Source organism: Haliaeetus albicilla, chromosome 8 (genome assembly GCF_947461875.1).
Source record: "Haliaeetus albicilla chromosome 8, bHalAlb1.1, whole genome shotgun sequence".
NCBI classification, from domain to species: Eukaryota; Metazoa; Chordata; class Aves; order Accipitriformes; family Accipitridae; genus Haliaeetus; species Haliaeetus albicilla.
The window spans coordinates 20740276-20758225 of record NC_091490.1 but is presented as its reverse complement, the minus strand read 5'-3'; the positions used below and the strand labels follow the sequence as shown (position 1 = coordinate 20758225).

At 36.6% G+C, this 17950-nt stretch overlaps 1 protein-coding gene across 5 annotated transcripts in view; it reads right to left on the bottom strand.

Annotated features, from left to right (window-relative positions):
- Positions 1–841: 841 nt before the first annotated feature.
- Positions 842–17950, bottom strand: part of PTBP2 (polypyrimidine tract binding protein 2) — a 53771-nt gene continuing 36662 nt past the window's right edge. For 2 of the 5 annotated variants that reach the window (XM_069789318.1, XM_069789322.1), the window contains 7 exons: positions 12836–13031; positions 5364–5518; positions 3879–3912; positions 3356–3448; positions 2768–2984; positions 2588–2665; positions 842–2439 (listed from right to left, as the gene is read on the bottom strand). In XM_069789318.1, coding sequence (XP_069645419.1) covers positions 2307–2439; positions 2588–2665; positions 2768–2984; positions 3356–3448; positions 3879–3912; positions 5364–5518; positions 12836–13031 — 906 coding nt within the window. In that variant the 3' untranslated portion in view covers positions 842–2306. The remainder of the gene's footprint in view (positions 2440–2587; positions 2666–2767; positions 2985–3355; positions 3449–3878; positions 3913–5363; positions 5519–12835; positions 13032–17950) is intronic. The other 3 variants (XM_069789319.1, XM_069789320.1, XM_069789321.1) reach the window with 3 other exon arrangements.

Below are 17950 nucleotides of genomic sequence, written 5' to 3'. Positions count from 1 at the left end.
TTATATCATGACCTTTAAAAAGCTGATAGCTATTTATTGATTTGAAACCTGACCCAAAGAACAGACATCAGGTCACAAAGTAATCTGACATCAATAAATCTACTGTAGTTGTACTGGAGAAGTGACAGAAAAATGCTTTGAATTGAACACTGACAGCTTTTACCAATGTAATGCTTCAGGATCATACAGTTACTCTTAAAAGGGTACTGTGTAAAAGTTTTAATCCTATTTCTAATTGAGGGGAAAAAAACTCAGAACAATCAGTTCAAAGTAATATGAAGAAACACTATTAAAGTGCCCAAACTGTTTCTACATTCATTTGAACCCATGTCTCTGAAAAGGTAAAACATCCTGGTCTGGAATATGTATGGTCCGCTAATCTAATGTTAAAGACTTTGTTACTTCAACCCATGAGTATACTGTACAATTAGTAGAAAATCTTTAGCAGACACAAAAAAAATGAAAGATGAAACTGCAGCAAGAGAGCATGGCAAACCTGAGAGATCTATTAGTGCATAAATCTGCTTAAAAAACTAAAAAGATAGAAAGAGAGAGCTAACGAACTACAATAAAGGTTATGTCTTTAAAGCAGTAAGTTATAACAGGGTGGGAAATGTTTAATATGCACATATGCCTGCAAAGGGGTCACTATCTTTCTGAAAGTAAAGAGCTGGTATTTTTCACAGCATCAGATTTATGGTAAAAAGCCATAAATTGTATTTTTTAATATTATGCTTTTCCCACCCTGGCAGAGAATAAACATGAATTTAGAAGCACAGTAGAAGTGAAAAACAAAGAAAAGGAGAGATAGAAAGCAGCAGAGAAAGACAGAAAAGGTGAATACAGAGCTACAGAAGTGTTTATTGAGCATGCTACAGAGGTAAGCAGAGTACACACAGAATGAAATTAAACAACCGTCAAACCTCCCAACTTTGTTAGAAAATTAATTTTTAATTGTGCCACTTTCAAACTATACTGAATTTTACAATTCTAAAGATGTAAAAACTCAACTAATAGAAAATATACATGACCTTTTTTTTTCCTACATAGACAACAGAATCTATGAATCCTGAAACTAAGTACATCAATTTCAAAAAGTATTGGTCATTTAAACAGAATCAAGGTAACAGTTCAGACTGACAGAGAACTGCTTTCAAATTAACTGGATCTGTAGATTCTGAGCCATGTTTATAGTAAAGTCAGATCAATTTCTAAATACAAAATATTTTGAAGAGATTTATTAAAACTGAATATTACAATGCAAGGTAAATTAAGACTAAAGGCACATAAACTTTGGTCCCACCTGGTTGTCAGTTTTAGAAAACTGCCACAAGATCTCCTGCAAGCATTTGCAGCAAACTTTCTTCATCATTGAAAAATACATGCACCATTTCCTGAACTAGCTTGACCAGTCTGTACATGCTCAGAAATCCACAACCATATTCCATATCTTAATTACAAACTAAAGATGGCAATATATATTGAAATGCACATAAGTCATGTCAACTCCAAACATCTACGAAAAATATTCAGCCACAAACAAGACATTACTTAGTGCTGACATTTATATGATACATCCCACAAGAGTGTGTACAAAAAGGTTAAGATTCCACAATGCTTTTCACGTAGGGCTCAAAGTCACAGAAGTCACTTTTTGTCCTTTAAGAAATTAATATTCTGTACCTTGTTAATTTTAACTAATGCCTACATTCATAACTGAATCTAGACCAGAACCATGAAATACAAAAGGCCTTTTGAAAAAAAGAGCACAAAGCAAAAAGTAACAGAAATCAAATAATGTCATTTTACTCTTTCAGCATAATGCATCTTATCCAATTAAAGAGAAAAGTAAGTGAAAAGCCAGAAGATAAAGAAATCTATCAAGCAGGAGAAACAAAAGCTTAACCTTTTTACACACCCCTGCCTAAACATATTTAAATTATCATGTAACAATGTGCCCCAGACAACCAAATTTGCTTTTTACTAGTTATGCAATTCCAGCAGTACTAGTTTTCCTTTTTAAGGCACGTACGTCAACTAAGTTGAAAAACTGTGGTATTAACTTGAAGTCTTTTAAACAAAATGGTGGTTTATCCAAACAACAGTTGAACAACAGCAGTTAGTATCACTGCTTTTTAATTTTTTTTTATTTTTTATTTTTTAAAACAACCAAGGAATGATAACAGCATGGGGAAAAAAAAAAAGAAAAAGACAACAGAAGACAAACTCTGGTCCCCACTTTTCTGAACAGTCAATAGGTGACAACACCAAACAATGCAATACACCCTCACTTTCAATCTGCCTTTTTAAATAGTTGACTTAGAGAAAGAAACTCTCAGATGGTGATTTTCTCCCAGATTGTAATTGTGAAGATCAATCAAAGCCTGAATAGCTTCTTCTACTGTTGACATCTGAAGAAGTGCCATCTTGTGATCTCTTCTGAAACAAAATAATGGCATTAGGAACTCGAACACTACAGGGGTTGCTCCTAATGTTTTCTATCCTCTAGGCACTTTTCCTTAAGCCATGCTGCAAAAATGCACTTAGGCAGTCTTTTGTTAGAGCTATGTACAGAAAAGATACTTACTGAAAAAATTTAAATGCTTTCACAGTGCCTCCAGTGTTAGCAAACAATGTGCGTAGATCCTCTTCTGCTACTGATGGTCTACAGACAGAAAGAAAATAAGCATAAGCAAGAAATTATTAATCAGTTCAGTGTGTTGTGACTCACGTTAATACTACTAGCTTACTGACAGCCAACACTTACGGAATATTGGATAGATGAAGTGTTGCAGAAGGAGGGAATATATTTTGAAAGTTTTTTGAACCAGGTTTCTTGAAGCGATGCAAAGGTGAATTGCCAAAATCCTTAGTCAGCCCTTGGTCATCGAGTCCCTCTCGAGGTAGTTGTACTGTCTGATGTTTAGAAAGGGTAACCCGAATAATCTTTCCATACATTTTTTGTCCATTAAGATGGCTCATGGCTGAAAAAGACAGGAAGTTTACTCAATTCAGTGTTAATTTTCAATAGCTTGTGATACATCACACAAGTGAACAAGAAAAACACCCAAGCAAATCAAAGGGTCAACGTGCTAAAAGACTGGAATCAAGAACTAGGTCTGCAGAATCTGCATGAGTACTTAAAGACCATCACATGTGATTCAGCTGTTGAATTCATTTAGGTTACTGTGCAGACCTTCTGGAATACAAGTGCACGCAGTAAGATTTTGGATCTTGAGGGTAACCAGGATCCAAGACAAACTGACAAATGTAAACATGCTTAGTTCACCTGATTTTACACAGCATAATTTCAAGTACTTAGACTAATGGGAATACAACAGAAAAGTAATCTTACCCAGCTGTGACTGGTTTCCATCAGCCATCTGTATAAGAGCACTGTCTTTCTTATTGTATAAAATCTTCACACGCTGCACATCGCCATAAACACCTTTTCAAAGTCAAAGTAACCCAAAAGAAAAAGTTCATTTTAAAGCCAGTCACCTAAGTAATACATTTTGACATATCAATGGAACATTCAGACGGCAACAAGATCACTCACTCAAACTCAACATTCTCACAAATGAATAAAGGAGATAAAGATTTTGAATAGTGAATTTTGAAAAGAATAATTTCTGATAAACCCTCAAAGCTACGTGAATGAATATTAAATTAAAGACCATGCAAAATATATTAGCATGCATTAAAAGAAAATCTGTGTCTATGGAGAGTTTTAAACAGCAAAAGAAAAACAGCAAAAGATTTACTATTCAACTTTAAGCTGAAGTGCTAGCTACAAATAAGAATTAAGGTGAAACAAAAAAAACAAAACAAAACAAAATCAAATCAATAATAAAAGTATAGTGCTAACAATAACATACCGAAGAGGGTAAACAGACTTTGGGGCGTAACCATCTTTAGAAGGAGAGAAGAGCAAGCAGCGTAAGACAAGAAGAGAGAAGAGTCGAGGAAGAGCGGAGATGAACAGATCATCCATAACGAAGGGTGGTTCCCGCAGAATGGTGAGGTGGTCATGGATCATGGTTTCAAGGCGGTTAATTGGGGCAAGTTGGTCCGAGGAACATTTTGTTCAAGCACAGAAGCATGAACGTAGGGAATGAAGACAGGGAACACAGACAAAGACGAGGAGAAGGGTAAGACAGGGAAGGGCACGGGAATTTGGGTAAAGACAAGGAAAGGGAAGTTGAACACAAAAGGGAAAAGGATGAAATGGGGAAGGGAATACAGCAATGCAGAAGAAAAAAAAATAAGGAAGTGGGGAACAAAAAAAAATAAAATATAGGTCAGTACATAGGAAATGCAGGAATTTGGTCAGAAAATGGTTGGTTTATGTACTGTACAAGAAAAACTGAGTAAAATGTAGTCACCCAAGACAAATATGGGTAAAGTACATTCATATCAAGAGTAAACTACAGCATTTCATCTCAACATGAAAATAAATTAAAAAAGCATGCAATAGAAACTTTAAACTTTGACCTTTAACTGCATAAGCATGGCTGGTTATGAAATGCAGGCAAAAAAATCTTTCAAAATGGCACTCTGATCTAAAACATTTTAACATGCAAGACTGGATGACAAAATAGTACCAGATGACAAAAAAAGCTAATGATTTACAGTGACAGAGGCCAGTTAAAAATGGAACAGCTAGACTGATACAAACTTCCCACATTTCATACCAGCTTTCACAGCCATCAAAATAAATGTAAAGGACAGTAAAAACGCAAAACTAAATAGACCCTTTTAGATTTCAGAGTTAGCAAGAAAGATACAGTTAAGGTGAAAATGCTTTGCCACTTTTTTATTATTATTTTTTAAAGACAAATGAGTAACTGCAAAGAAAAAAATTACTAAGAGAGACTGGAAGAGTGCCTCGTCAAGATCTTTGGGAGAACCTTCAAAGAAAAATGTGTTAGAGTAGTTCACATAAATTAAGACCTTAAAATGTGAGATACAAGCATGAAATGAAACAGCAAACAATTAGAAGAAACAAAACAGAAATTCTAGTTTACATGATTATAATTGCAAAAGAAAGCATAGTTGCTATTTTGTAAAAATAAAGTTTTCAATTCAAATGTCAAACATGCAGTAGTTACCACATTTTTCTTACAAAAAATAGGTAGCTGACTATCAAAGGACATTTTAAGTTGTTAGCTACCTGGGAAAACAAAAGTATTTAACAATAATGGCTTTAAAATTAACTTTGGGGGATTATTAAAAAACAGCAAAAATACGTTGAGCTTAAAATCCAAATGTAAGAGGCCAAATGCAAAGAAATTATAAAATACTGACAAATGAAGTGTGACTAAAGAGGAAAAAAACCCAACAATTACAATTGTTTCACTGACCTCTTCATTTAAATTGCTAACCAGGAGGACTGTATTGCCACCAGCTGAAACTCCAGGCATTCCCACACGGCCAGCAGCAGCAGCTGCAGCTGCAGCAGCAGCATTTGGAATAGCCAAAGGACTCAGAGCTCCTGGAACAGCTGCAACAGGAAGCCCTAATTTTAAAATAAAGCATATTTTACGAAACACACACAAGTCATTAAAAAAATAAAAGTACCTTTATCAGCACAAGTGTTGCATACAATGCTCTACAAAGCAGACCATTCTACTGTTAAAGTCATCCAAAGGGTTGTGAAATGGGTTGTTAAATTAACAGAAGGAAGAGAATTATTTTTGATTCAGATCAAGTCTTCAAAGAAGTGATGAGGTGTAAAAAAAATAAAAATCTCTCAGAGCCTTAGCATGAACTAGGTGAGGAGGCAACGTTGTAAATTCAAGACTGAAGGTAGCACCACTGATTATGCTCTGTGGCTTTTGTAATCCGATTCCCTGAAGGCGCATGTTACCATTAGCTAAACCTTCAGCTGTGCTTTTTTTTTTCCTTCTTCCAAGGAAACTCACATCCTGTAGAGCCCTGCTGGTTTTGCCTGGTCAAGTCACTGGGGTACTAGGCAAGTGTGCTACTCCCAGGATCTGTGAAAGGTTCTTGTGACACATATGCACTATACATAGCTTATACAGGAACAGCTTTATCATATTTCATCAAAATTTTATTTTTACATTTCACAGAGTTCAGTAAAAGGACACCGACATAAGCAAAATGTGTAAAAAACAATAAAGAAATATAACTTCAGTATTTTATTTTCTTTTACTGCAACTGGGTTCTCAGATTTCAGTATTTTGGCAAAACTTCTAATGCTTATATGATCACGCTAAGCTAATACAACTTTTGACTAATATTCCAGTATGCTAGGTAGACAGTCTATATATAACTTTTCACTAGGCACCTAAGACTACTTCCCTTCCCACATTAAGTTGTATTTTAAAGGAAGTCATAAAAAAAAATAAATTCTTCAGTTTCAGTGAATGCCCAAGTACTAAGCAGATAATAGTAAATATATTCAACCATTAATTTTTAAAAAGAATAATCCCAGACTTAGTATCAAAAGGAAATACACAGGAAGACAGAAGGCGGGGAGTAAGCATGGTTACAATTTTTTTTTTTTTCTAATTGCCTAGAGAAGATTTCTATCTTCATTCCAACTATTTATGTTTTGTCACACAAATTTGTGAAAAACAAATATGGGGGAGGGGGGCAGCACTGGGGCGGGGGGGAGAGAGACAGATATTGGGGGGGGCTGGACAAATGACCCCTCAAAGGGAACAGGACATCCATCACTGCTTTGCGATATTGCAAATATTTTCTGGTCATTTCGTGTCAAAGCACATACAGAAGAAAAAACAGTAAATGTTCTAAGAAAGGAAATTAAAGACATGGAATGCTTTCTGATAAAGTTTAAAAGATTTAAAATGTTCTCATTCAGGGGTCAAACCAGAGGAATAGAAAGTTCTGAGTAACAACAATTCCAGTCATCTCTCATGCCACAAGATAAAGGGAAAACCTACTTGAATCAAAAGGCAACAAATATGATCATTTATTGCATTATATGTGATATTTGTGGGATTGACTATAATACATAAAAAAAGAAAAACCCTATCTTGTCTTTCTTCCCTCCATCCTGCAAAAACACTTAATAGATTTGAGACTGTATTAGATGGTCTATGGAAACAACAGCCAGTTACATTAAATAGGCAATAAAGTGACATATAATATGCTTCATCACATAAGTCAAGCACTAGCTACCTGGGGGTTAGGAAAGCACTCCCCCCAGGTATGCTACTGTATGATCATCCGTTACGAGGGCTGCGTTAGGTCTTCCATCAGAGAACGCAGAAGTAACACTAGCTGTCAGAGAAAGGATATGAAATCAGATGGACCACTGCTAGGCCAAGCATAGCAATTGCGTTTCTCTAAATACATTTTGTGTGAAAGGAAAGTGTAATACTATATACTAACATATATATTAATAGCAAGATAATAATGTAACATAAATATGATGCATGTTTTGCTCTTTGGTTAAAGCTGAAGAATATAGCTTTACTTCCAAGAAAAAAAATTAATAAAGGATGCAGTTACAGAAAGTACCCCTATGGAAGAAGTAAAGAAGTTTATTCCCCAAATCAGACCGTACTACACAGGGAAACCTGTGAATATCAAATTAAATTTCTCAAACAACTTTAAAAAATCCAGTTCTGTTCTAAAAAATTGTTTTGGAAATTTACTTTTGAGTGCTTTGTATTTCATATGCTGAATGTCATGTTCATTTACACTCATGTATGGCAGAGGTCATAGAGACAGAAATGTGAAGACAGTAAGGTGTGACAGATGCCCACCCGAAGGGAAACAACTTATTTTATACGAGGTCAATAGCAATCATTTAGGTATTAGAAAATGCCAAGATACTAGAGCATTTCAAATCTTCAAGTGTGTATAAGTACCTCTCCCTAACCTTAGAAGCTTTAAGCTGGTCCAGCATTTTTACAAATAAAAGAACCTAAAGATGACTAGTGAAGTTTTTATTGCTCTTTCCATAGTTGGGCAGAGCATAGCCGAGTAATTCATACTTTAAAAGGCAAAATTCTTCATAGCATCAGACTCTCTACAGGACATTCTTTGGTCCCACTAAAGAAGTTAAAAACAAAGATTAATTCAACAGCATTCATATGAAAATATTTTCAATTATTATCCTTTAAAACAGATTACTTTAAGAACCACCATAAGAAGACGCATTACTGGAAAGTGCTAATAAAGCAAGCCAGCAATGACAGAAAGGGATAAAGCTGTGGGAGACCTAACCACAACAACATATTTCCAGCTATAGCATTAAACAAATGTCTAAATTGGAGTTAAAGTATTATTACATATTCGTATTTGCAACTATAAGTAGTTCTTACTTAAAATCTTTTGTTTGTTGCGGTTCAGTATAATACAGTTGCTCTTTATTCAAGGTTTTTTTTCTGTAAGATCTTCTGTAACTTTTTTGGGGGGGGAGAATGTGTATCTCTTCATATAGGATGTGAAAAAAAAAGGAAAGAAAAAAACCAAACCATCTGCTTCTGATATTTCATTTGAAACTAGCCCATTCTGTCCATTAGTGATTTTCTACTTCTTTCAAAAGATAACAAGACTCATTGAAAAGATGTCCAATTTACAGTCTCAAAGATCTCTGACACCTTATTTCATCACAGCTGAGGATGTAGTAGACGAATGAGTAATGATGCATGCAGGCTAGGATCATCCATTTGATTGATACGTTTCTAACCGATTACAAAGCACACATAGACCTTGTTTCTTGGAAAGGTCAGACAAATTACAAAACCAGAGAAAACACAATTTTTGTTCTGTAGGTCTCCACTGCACTCTGATTTGCCATTCTGATTTAAGCAAGTCAAGAATTTTTAATAAATAAGAACAACTTGTATTATGTTTATTAGTTATCATGCAACACACTGTTTAAGATTTGAGGACTCATCTGAAACTACTTAGAAATGTTAGCAACTTTGACAACATGATCAACTGGTATTAGAAAGCTTTGTCACTAGTTTTATTTTAGCTTCCAACAATTACAAGTAATAGGTTTTTGCTTTTTCTGGATATTAATGAAAACATACAAATATTATACACCTTTTTCCTAGCCTTTTGAGGTCTTTTTCCTCAATGAAGTTTAAACACAGCATGTCACATTATTTATTTCCCCCTCAGTTTATCTTTTTGTATGACTTCTGAAATTCAAATTAGTAACGCCATTTTAGTAAAAGGCAAATTAAAGCTATACTAAAAATGTATAATGAACTTGTGTGAAAACCATAGGCAGTAAGAGTAGTCATCTTAACGCAGGTATGCATAACTGTGACTGAGAACTGGATTTAGTCCCTAGTCCTGTTACGAACCTTTTTTGTAACTTTATGTCAAGTAACCACCATCTTTTTGTACTTGTTACTGGCATGCTTCTTACACTTAGCCTGAATGGTTTGGGGGACATAGCAGGTTCTTTTAAAATCTCTGCATAACAGCTTATGAAGCTGGAAGTGTTACTACACTACATCATAAAGTTACATTTACTGAAGAGAAGGGTTAATTCCATCCAGAAGGAAACTGAGATATGTAATGGTTTGGTATTAAGGCAGATTTAAACACCAAGACTAACAAGACTCACATCTTGTCACTAAAACTCAACTCACAAAATTATGTTAGACCTAAACCTCACTTCTGACATGTGAATTACAGTATACTGTTAAAAAGCCAACAACAAAAAGGCACCCAAGTTGTACAACTATTCAGCGTATAAAAGCATAACAGAAGCGAAAGTCAGAACTGAGTCCTTACCATGTTTTCCGTTGGTGATCTCATTATATACATATAAGAGAACAGCTACAGCAAGAATTTTAACAAGAATGCCACAGGTTCAACTTATGGTATTCTTTTTGAGCACACAAAAGAACTTGAAGAGCATCACATTAAGCTCAAAATGGAGCTTGACTCTTTCATGGAGGATCATGCCCTTTGGGAACCATTTGTGAATAGGGCATGTCAGACACTCTGAGTATACTCTGAAGACATCTTTATCAACATTACAGAAATAAGAATTCTAAAGCAAATAAAAGGAAATGAAATATTAAGATAAAAGAAAGAAACAGGAGGAAGGTTGCTCCTATCATTCTGTCGTATTTCACACATCACAGTTTGCCAACCTCCACCTTAAAACTCTCGGAACTTTTAAGTGTTCTCACCCTTCTCCTTTTGAGTATCTGAATTAAAATGCAGCTATAAATTTCATGCACAAGCATCCATTTAGGCTTTTGAGGTTTTTCTATCCTTTGTCCTTTCTTATTTATGTCACATATTTTGTGCGTTTTTGCACAGTAAGCAGCTCAGAATGAGAACCCTGTTCTTCCATATTCAAACAAGCACCATTCCCATTTTGACAACTATCCAAATGGCTAAGGTACCAACAGTACTATGGAGCCTTTTTAGAAAGTTGTTCAGCTGTAGAGCTCAAATTCTGTAAAAACAAACAGAAAAGGCAACTAGTAAAAACCCCAAAACCCAAACAACAACAACAAAAAAATCACTGTATCATCATCCTCATTTGACAGATGATGCAGAGTTACAATATATCAAGCTCACCCAACTGGCCATGAGCAGTTAGAAGATGAACCCAGCTCCCTTAAATTTCTTTCAAAACAATGAATGCTTTTACAGAGGAAAAAACCAACCATGATACATAATCTCCACTACTCATCAAAATAAACATGACTGACTTCACTGATGCTCTGAAAATGTTCCACAGCTGCAATGAAAGTTACTCATGTCACGTACCTTTTATTTTCCTGCTGCTTGGAAAAACACTGCATTTAAAGAGGTCCATCCAGAGAGTAAGAATTAAAATATTTAATTAGCTAATATGACTGTCATCTTCATAATTTTACTAGCAAAAAAATTTAATATACACAAAAGAATGAGCCTGATTAAAATCAAAAGGTTAGAAAACTTACGTAGTTTTGTAGACAGAAATTACAAAAGCATCGAAGTGACTTTCAGGCCTAAAATACTAGAACATAAAGTCCACTAAAGCTAAAGTCACTTGGAAAACTGTAACAAGTATAGTAACCCCAGTTACTAAACATACTGAAAGTGATGCAATGATCCAAGCATCCTCAGAGTGTAACTCCACTATGCCAGGCAAATTAAACCTGTTAATTTGATGCATACTATAAGCATTATATACAAAGAAATGCATTAGTAAGCCTGAGACCAGAAAGCAACTTCTCAAGATTCAGGAAAATGTCAGAATTAGAGTTCCATAAGTAATCCTATATTTGGCACCATTTTATAAATCATGAATCTTCAACTCTCTCTCTCCTGAATCCCTGCCTTACAACAACTAATATGATATGTCTTTAATTAATAAGCAGCTTCTTTACTTTGTTTTTGCCTCCTTACTACTCATAGTGCATCCCCATGTCTATGGTCTAGTCATTACGTGCTGACAAAAGAATTACTAACTGCCTCAAGGGCATTTCTACAGTACTCTATGGTGTCAAACTTCTTCACAAACACTCATCCACCTTCCCTATCAATCCATGAAATGAGAGGTTTCATTTTTTAAATGATGGGAAGTTAAAAGAGAAAAAAAAGAAAATAAACTTTAGCCACAGGTTCTTCAGAGACTTTAGATTCTTACGGTATTTTTTACTTTCCAAAACATCTGCAGTAGCTACAAGTGACACACCATTTTTCAAGTCATACTCGAGGTTGTGCAGTCAAGCACTCCAAAACTTGTGGGAGGTGGGCATGTGTGGAATTTACAACTAGATATGAAGTAGAAATCAGTAGCCTTAACTACAATATTCACCCTTTTCCTGGGCTCACATCATTCACTAAGTGCCTTCTAAATTCTGAAAAACACAGAGAGCAGAGGCCCCTCTTTACTAGATTAAATCTGACTTACTCCAAGTTGGCCCATCTTGTACAAAAAACAAGGCATGAAATATATGTTGTTCTTAAGTTTTCTTTAGAAGAAAAATGGGAAATGATGAAAGAAAAAAAGTGAGAAAATACATTAAGTGGGAAGAACAATGATCACAGCATAATAAATCAGGTTTTATAAAAGTCATGAGATTATGTCTGAGTACTATTAAATTTTGAAGAGTGAAACGTGTTGTCAAAGAACAGCAACTTGACAGAAGTAGGAGTGAAACTTACGCAATGAATTGTGATAAATTAAAAAAAAAAATTACAAATTTCTCCCAAAGCATGCATTAATTATTTTGCTAATAGTCAGAGGATATATTTATCTGTATTCTTTCCCAGAGCATTTCACCTACTTCTTCTGATGAATTCAAAAGCTGACAGTATATTAGAACTCATGTACCATAGCACTAGAAGGCAACTACAGGGTTTTTTTTTTCCTTTTATCTACAGAAATCCCAGACTAGAACTTTTATTTCTTTTTTTTTAAGCAGAGAGCATAATCTTTCCTCATTGAAGGAAACCAACAAAATGTTATTTTCATAATCTGATATTACAAATAAGCATTAGCATGAATGAAACATGCAAATCACATTAAGTCTGTTACAAACTTGGGTAGGAGTATGAGCAAGGTGGGTAGTAGCAGCTGACAGGAACACATGAAAGACAGGAGGACAGATTTGGGAATAAAAGTAGGACTAACTTGACTTTTCCTTACACTTTGTGAATTTTTCATTTTGTCATGCATTCTCTCACTCATTTAGGCAGGACTTCTAAAGACAATATAATTGTGTTACTACAATTCAGATCACAATATAGACTGAACCCTGAATGGGCTTTTGGACACTATCATAATTTAAGATCTTTAACTGTTAGAAGGATTAATAAACATTTTCATCAAGTAACTTTGCAATACAAAAGAACAACGTCAGAGTCATACCTAGAAGAGACGTCTCCTTTGCAAATGCCGCAGCAATGGCTGGGTCCAGCGCTGGCTGTCCATCACCAGATGGAAGATCAGGACGAGTGTAGTCCCTGCTTTTATCGTTGTTGTACTTGACATTCAAATTCACCAATTTGGAAAAATCAATCCGTAGGGTACAGCAAGCATTATAAATATTTTGACCATCTAAGGCCTGGAAAAGGGAGTCAATTTATTTAAAAAATATACAATACAGGTTGGTTACACAATTATTTTTGTTTGGTTCTTGTTGTTTTTTTAAATAAGGTCAGCATATAGATATTTATCCATCTTACCATCTAGCTTAAAACCAATTACGATTAAAATGCATTAACCTCTTTTAAAATGATTCCAGGAACCTTGATGTTTACTTCTCTTACCTAGATATGCACCAAAGTGGCAAATACATTTTAATGCAGTCAAACTTAAAAGTTAGGCTGTTGAATATTGATAACTAACCTGTATTCCACAGTACAGCTTTAATTCAAGACATAATGCCAAATAAATTTCTCAAAAAAGAAAAAAAAAATAAAATAAAAAAAAAAATCACACAAGTACTCTTTTATATGGAAAGCTGACCTGAGGGTGGGGCAGAAATCTAGACTTAAATACCATGTTAGACAGCTATCTGTTAAAGCAGAATATTTACATTGTTCCTGCATGTTTTCCTTCTCCCCTTCAAGGTAATTAGTGCCAAAATTGAAAGAAAAGCAACTTTATCTGCTAACCTAATGTTACTAACACGTTTTTTAAAAAAATCCTATTTTCACAATTAATTGGTACTTCTGAAAGGATGCCTATTAACAGTGAAATTCACATGAACTCTTACCATGACACTACTTAGAACTCTATGAAAACACTCTCTAAAAAGACCTAATTATGTGTTTTGTCCATCTTCATTATATACCAGGCAAATTGATATACCTGGATTTTATTCCATTTACATTTTGGGCACACCTTTCTTTCAGTTGAAGCACTAAAAGCTAAACATGAGAGATTTTAAAAATGGACATTTTTGTAACTAAGTTGGTTTATATTCTTGAGAAATGCTAGGAAGTAAAGATACAGCTCATCCTAAAAATTAATCCATTCAATCAAGTCATTATATTAAATATAAAACTACCTCATATATACACATGGTGAAAAACACAAATCACACCTCCAAATACAAAAATCAGATCTTTTGTTTCTCTTGATTAATGCTGGACTGAAATGTACCACTTCTGAACCTGAGCTAGCTCTTGCACAGCTAGCTTGGTTACAGCTGCAGTGTACTTCCCAACACATTAAAGTTCTGGTAGGACTTGTTATTTTGAGCCAAGCACTGCACAAACCTAGTATGCCTGCTGGGTATGGAAGCAACATAGCTATTTTCACACAGTCATGCATCTGGAAACTGAACATACTGCAGACACCTTTCTGCTAGGTCTGGGCCAGCAAGGCTGTCCCTTCCCACAAAATGTATTACCACAGTTCACATCTCCAGGGCTTGTGAAATTACCACCATTATGAATCAATGTACAAGAATAAGTCAGTCAGTATTGTTAGAACTTCCAAGTAGCGGGAAATTAAAATAATACCAAAAAAAAAAAAGTATAGAAACCTGACAGTCTAGACATCGTCTCAAAAAATACTTAGCAATTAAAGAGAAAATCCTGTGCTTGAAACTCAGCTTAAACAATGCTTTATACAATACTGGCAAAATAAAATCTACTGTCTGATTCATAGAATACAAGCTGAGGATTAATTCTGTATTGTTGGGGTGGTGGCGGGTGTCACCATGACAGAATACAGTTTGCTAGCTCTTTTACATACAGTGGCAAAGCAGAATCCAAGACTGCTAATGTTGGTATTTGGGAAAAAAAATCTCACTTGGAACACTTACATCTAATAAAAGTATACACCAAGAACCCGTCATCACTTTTAGAAGATTTCTTACCTTCTAAAATCGACTAAAATATGGATTAAAGGTAGGTCCAGTTTTTGCAGCCAGAGCTTACTTCTTATCAAAGACGATGCCATTGCCATCAAGGAAATACCCATTCACATAATGAAGAAAACTACATACAAATGAGACCAAAAGGCAGTATCCTCTAGCTTTGCCCAAATCACAGGACCATGACACAGAACTCTAAGTCTTTAAAACACAATCAAGATTCATATTATACCTCTGTATGGAGTCTGCAGACACACTGATTTATGGCTGGCAGAAGGCTGTGAAGTTGATGTAAATCTTTTAGTCTTAAAAAAGCAGCAAACCAAAATATACCTGCGTTCATAGTTTCCAGAGTAGTTGATGTTTAAAGGGAGCTGCATAAGTAACTAAAACTTAAACTGAATCAGCAAAAATTCCTCTTTCTGACAAATTCAAAGTGACCAAAAGCACATACAAAAGAATACTGCACAAGAGAAATCCCCTGTAGTTGGGACACAGACACTCTGAAAGAACATCCTGAACCAGAAAGGAAGGACACACACTCTTAATAAGCACTGTAGTCACACTCTGGGAAAGGCTTCTTGCAACAGATCAAAACCAAATCACCCCACCCACCCCTGCCAACAGCAGACACCTCCAACACCAATGCACAAAAGATTACCAGCAACTAGGGTTTTTTCAAGATTAACTGTTCACATGTAAAGTTACAACTGAATGCGTATCCTGAGCTCCTTCTTATATGGCAATAAAAAAAGGTGCAACAAACCCTCAAAACCTGTTCCTCTCAAATAGACATCCTGAAAAAAAACGAGAAGACAGTAGCCATTGAATGTTATTGAATGTACATACGGACATCATCTCAAAGAACTCTAGTTACTGCTAAGAAACTTTGCTTTCTTTGAGCATTTATCTCTGCACACATTCACATGTGACACAGTACCACACCACACACATGCCAAACCAAGGAGATCAAGTACCAAGCTCTACAAAATGTGAGTATTGTTCTTTATCTTGCATGGACCAGCAAACCCATTATTAAGCTTCAACAACCGAAGTATCAAAACTTACATCATCATGTGATATCAAGTGTCATGATACTGAATTGTTTCCAGGCCCCTGCCTTCCCTCCCTCCCTCTTGTTACTAAAAAGTACCCTTCTCTTGGACTTTCCCAAGGGGGAAAATGATTCTGATGAGTGGCTCACCTCCTCCCAAGAGCTTGTCAGCAGACAGATTCCTGAAAAAACACATTGTAGTATTTAGAAACACACAAACAAGATGGCTAGTAAGAACCAAGACCAATAGAAAACAGTGGTAAAAGAACAAGCAAAAATCCCTTTCTCAATTCAGACTGACACATAACCCAAGGAGAGAGGCATGTGCCTGTGCTGACACAACAATCTCCACTCCACAGCGTACTCCTGTGCATTACCTCGACTCCACAGTGCAAACACACCATCATCCCTACAAGTTTCTCTATGGCCACTTAAGACTGTTTTTGGGAGGGGAGAAAACCACCACCACCAAAAAAAAAAAAAAAAAAAGAAAAAAGAAAACAACAACAACAAACCAAACCACCACACAGAAGAAACAAAAATATTACTCCTAATAACAAAATATGCTGCTTGGTTCTACATCAGCTATGGCAGCTAAGAAAGGGAGCAAACCAGAAATAAAGAAAAATCACAATCCCCAATACTAGTGAAAGTTCCAAAATAGTGGAGTTGGTTGGAAAGAAGCTAGTATTCCTAGACAACTAGTACAGTAGAAAAATTCCAGATATTTAGAAAGGGTCTTAACAACTGGGGCAACATTCACAAAGAATCCAAAATCTGCTCATGTCTCATGGAAGCACCTTTCAGCGAAGGCAAGAATAAGCAAGCAAGGCCTAACAACAAAGGAAGTAGCAGAAATAGCCCAGGAAGTTGTAAGGATCCAGAACAGAGAGCTACGGCTGTCTGTCACAGACAGTAAAAATACAGGGAATATCGATGAAATGGAGGTCTGCACCACAAAACACAATACTCTCTCATTTCTTAAAAATAACGTCAAACCACCGTCTCTTTCGGTCATAGCAGCCAGGAGGATGGAGAGATGAAAACTGCTGACTGAGAAAAGATCCCACAGATTAAGAGATGAAACTAGAGGTTGTTCCAATTGAAGGAAAAAAAAAAAAGCGTATTAGGTCTGCATGGCAAAGTTTTGGTAGCCAGCGGGCTACAGGGGTGGCTTCTGTGAGAAGCTTCTAGAAGCTTCCTCTATGTCCAACAGAGCAACTGCCAGCCAGCTGCAAGACAGACCTGCTGCTGGCCGAGGCCAAGCCCATCAGCGACAGTGGTAATGCCTCTGTGATAACAGATTTAAGAAGGGGAAAAAAAAAAAAAGTTGCTGCAGCACAGAAACTGCAGCTGGAGAGAGGAGTGAGAACATGTGAAAAACAACCCTGCAGACCCCAAGGTCAGTGAAGAAGGAGGGGGAGGAGGTGCTTCAGGTGCCAGAGCAGAGATTCCCCTGCAGCCCGTGGTGAAGACCATGGTGAGGCAGGCTGTCCCCCTGCAGACCATGGAGGACCCCAGGCAGGTAGATGTGCCTGAAGGAGGCTGTGATCCCATGGGAAGCCCAGCCCGCACTAGAGCAGGCTCCTGGCAGGACCTGTTCACCCGTGCAGAGAGGAGCCCACGTTGGAGCAGGTTTTCTGGCAGGACTTGTGACCCCTTTGGGGACCCATGCTGGAGCAATGTGCTCCTGAGGGACTGCACCCCATGGAAGGGGACCCATGCTGGAGCAGTTCATGAAGAACTGCAGCCTGTGGGAAGGACTCACGTTGGAGAAGTTTGTGGAGAACTGTCTCCCGTGGGAAGGACCCCATGCTGGAGCAGGGGAAGAGTGTGAGGAGTCCTGCACCTGAGGAGGAAGGAGCGGCAGAGACAACGTGTGATGAATTGACTGCAACCCCCATTCCCTGTCCCCCTGCACTGCTGGCAGGGGGGTAGGTAGAGAATCTGGGAGTGAAGCTGTGCCTGGGAAAAAGGGAGGGATGGGGGGGGAAGGTGTTTTAGGATTTGATTTCATTTCTCATTACCCTACTCCGGTTTGACTGGCAATAAGTAAGTTAATTTTCCCTAAGTCAAGTCTGTTTTGCCGATGACAATAATTGGT